Source organism: Carica papaya, chromosome 7 (assembly GCF_054855325.1).
Source record: "Carica papaya isolate Zhongbai chromosome 7, ASM5485532v1, whole genome shotgun sequence".
NCBI lineage: Eukaryota > Viridiplantae > Streptophyta > Magnoliopsida > Brassicales > Caricaceae > Carica > Carica papaya.
In genome coordinates, this window is record NC_142315.1 from 3,332,069 (window position 1) to 3,334,772 (window position 2,704).

General features: G+C 30.3%; 1 protein-coding gene across 1 annotated transcript; it reads right to left on the reverse strand.

Moving 5' to 3' along the window:
* Positions 1-246: 246 nt before the first annotated feature.
* On the reverse strand, positions 247-1,744 carry LOC110817795 (heat stress transcription factor A-5-like). Its single transcript, XM_022046485.2, has 2 exons — positions 1,085-1,744; positions 247-703 (listed from the first exon to the last, which is right to left on the reverse strand). The coding sequence occupies exons 1-2, from the start codon at positions 1,451-1,453 to the stop codon at positions 365-367; spliced, it is 708 nt and encodes a 235-aa protein (XP_021902177.1). The 5' UTR covers positions 1,454-1,744; the 3' UTR covers positions 247-364.
* Positions 1,745-2,704: the final 960 nt, after the last annotated feature.

Here is a 2,704-nt window from a genome sequence, read left to right on the forward strand (position 1 = left end):
ATACCTTCATGTTCCTCTAATTGTGGGTAGGGGTGTGTGTGTGTGTATATATATATATATATATATATAATATCATCAATTAATTTCATAAAAACTTTAAAGTAGTAATTTATTGGTAGGTTAAAATATATATATATATATAATAAATTATGTTATGGTCAACATATAGTTTAATTCATGTACGAAAAGGAGATGAAACTTCATAATTACAAATGGAAACTCAATTTATTTCTTCCAAGAAAAGTCTAAGAAGAAAATTGAAGAAGCTTCATGACCATTGACCAAAACACTATATAAAATACAAAAAAAAAAAACAGAAAATGTTTTAATTTATTTATTTAATTGATAAAACTAAAAAAAAAAATTAAACCTTCTTTTCTTTATTTTGTTGGGTTTCAACATGTTGAGCCAGACAATCTAATAACTTTATCTCTAATGATTTAACCTGTGCGATTCGCATTTGCAATTCCAATTTTTCTCTCTTTAAACTCTTGTTTTCTTCCATCATTAATGTCAAACCGTTATTTTCATCTCCATTGTTGTTGTTATTACTGTTTTCTTCACGAGGAGAAGCTCGTAGGTATGTCGGAAATACACTTGGCTCATGCTTCTTTCTCGTGATTTCCATTAACATGTGCTTGCAACCCTTTCGAAACTTTTCGTTCTTGAATTCCCATCGATCTGATGATGTCTTCTTGAATCCCTGCCTTGGCGATTAGTAATTGCAACAGAAACAATTAACAGGGATTGAGGTGACATATATATATATATATATATGCAGCTTCCAATTATTTATGATTATATATGTGCACCACTTGAATGTTTAAGTAGAATGAATATGATGAGTGGGTATATAATATGTGTAGGTATGTATATATACATAACTTAAACAGTTTATTGTGCTTTACAGGAATTCTTTAAAAGGGTAAAGTATATGATGAAAAGCAAATATATAAACAGACTAACACACATTTATATATAGGAAATTGATTACTCTATATATACACGCACACACATATATATATCAATCTAGTGATTATGAGGATAAATCATCTATAGATATAGTATTATATATATAACTCACGTAGGTATTAAGCTGGCGAATGAAGCTAGAGAAGTTGTTGTGCTTGAAATACTTAGGCAGCAAGAGGTCGGAGAACTCGGCCGGATTCCACACAACAAACCCATTTCCCTCTGCGTTCCATGAAACCAGTCTATTCTTCTCATAATCTCCATTAAAATTCTGGTCTGATCCACACCACATGACCTGTTGATGATCATGACCATCATCAGCTTCTTCAAGCAACTCATAAGTCTTCAACAGAAATGGAGCCGGCCCTTTTGTCTTTGGAGAAGAACTGGCAATACTTGAAGAACTACTACTACAACAACTAATCTTCCCAAGATTATAATCATAATTACCGTCCTCCATAAACTTTCTTCCTATCATCATCTAATATACACATATATATCCAGACAGGAATCTTATATATTCTATACAGGAAGGTTGTGTTTGTCTACAGTGTATATATACATGAATATCGTAACCCGATTTTCGGGAAGTAGTGGCTCTCTTTCTTTCTTTCTTTCTTTTCTTTTTTTTTATTTTCTCCTCTCTTTTGCTTTTTGTTGAATGCGCATGCATTTATATGTTACTTTCTCAGAGCAAGAAGAAAATAACCATAAGGATTATCTTACATCCAATCATAGTTTGACTACAAGAGTTTATGAAATTTCTGTGCCTTTTGGTTTCCCCCCATGACATAAGGTGCTTCTTTTTCTTTCTAGAAAAAATAAAGTTTTTTCTTTTTGTAAATACTGTGCTTGGAGAATTAGGTGTACGAAACATGCGTGCACTAAGGGGGGTACGTAATAGAACCTCTGCCGACAAATTGAAAAAGCAAGGGAAGGGCAGCGCAGCGACGCGAAAGCTGACTCCATTTTGGAAGGCTCTGGCCTGTGAGCTCCGCCCACACTGTCTGCTATTCTTCTTGTAATAATTACATAATTAATCTATCTTAAAAAATAATTATAATTAATCCTCTCTAATCATTTCCCAAGTAATTACTTCACTTCTTTTAAACATTCAACACTATTTTTTTTTAATAAAAAAAGGTGTTTAAATTAATTAATTACATACTAATTCATCTTAAGTTTTAAGTACTTTCAAAAAGATAGGTCAAGTTTCTGACACTATTTCTAATAATATTTAATTAGTCCGATTTAATAAACTTTTGTTTATCGTTAATTAAATACATTTTATAATGAGAATTTGGTATTAATTTTTTTTTTTTCATTTAATTCAATTAGAAAAAGTTCATGCATGAATAAAACTATATATCCTAAATATTCTGATTAAAGCATTAAATATATGGATTATATGAGTAAAGGGTAATTATACAGTCATTATATATCTCCATACAATATGTCTATATTAAAAATTAAAATAGAATTAATAGAATATTATTAGGAATTTCGTAGAGATTGGAGTTGGTAGCAAACTTGATTTGACTGCTACAATGGTTAGGCACTTCCCTTTTTCCACCATACATGTGCTTAATTACCCACTTGCAATATATATATATTAATTCTTTTCTCACTATTATGTGTGTGTGTGTATATATATATGTACATTATATTATTATATTACTTACCCTATACTCTTTAATCTCTACTTTACGTGACTGATTTTTATGTAATTTTT

Excerpts from the sequence above, each read along its gene's own strand:
- LOC110817795 (XM_022046485.2), bottom strand. The coding sequence starts at position 1,453 with ATGATGATAGGAAGAAAGTTTATGGAGGACGGTAATTATGATTATAAT. Across the intron at positions 704-1,084 it reads TTCGCCAGCTTAATACCTAC|GGATTCAAGAAGACATCATC; the intron begins GTGAGTTATATA and ends TCGCCAAGGCAG.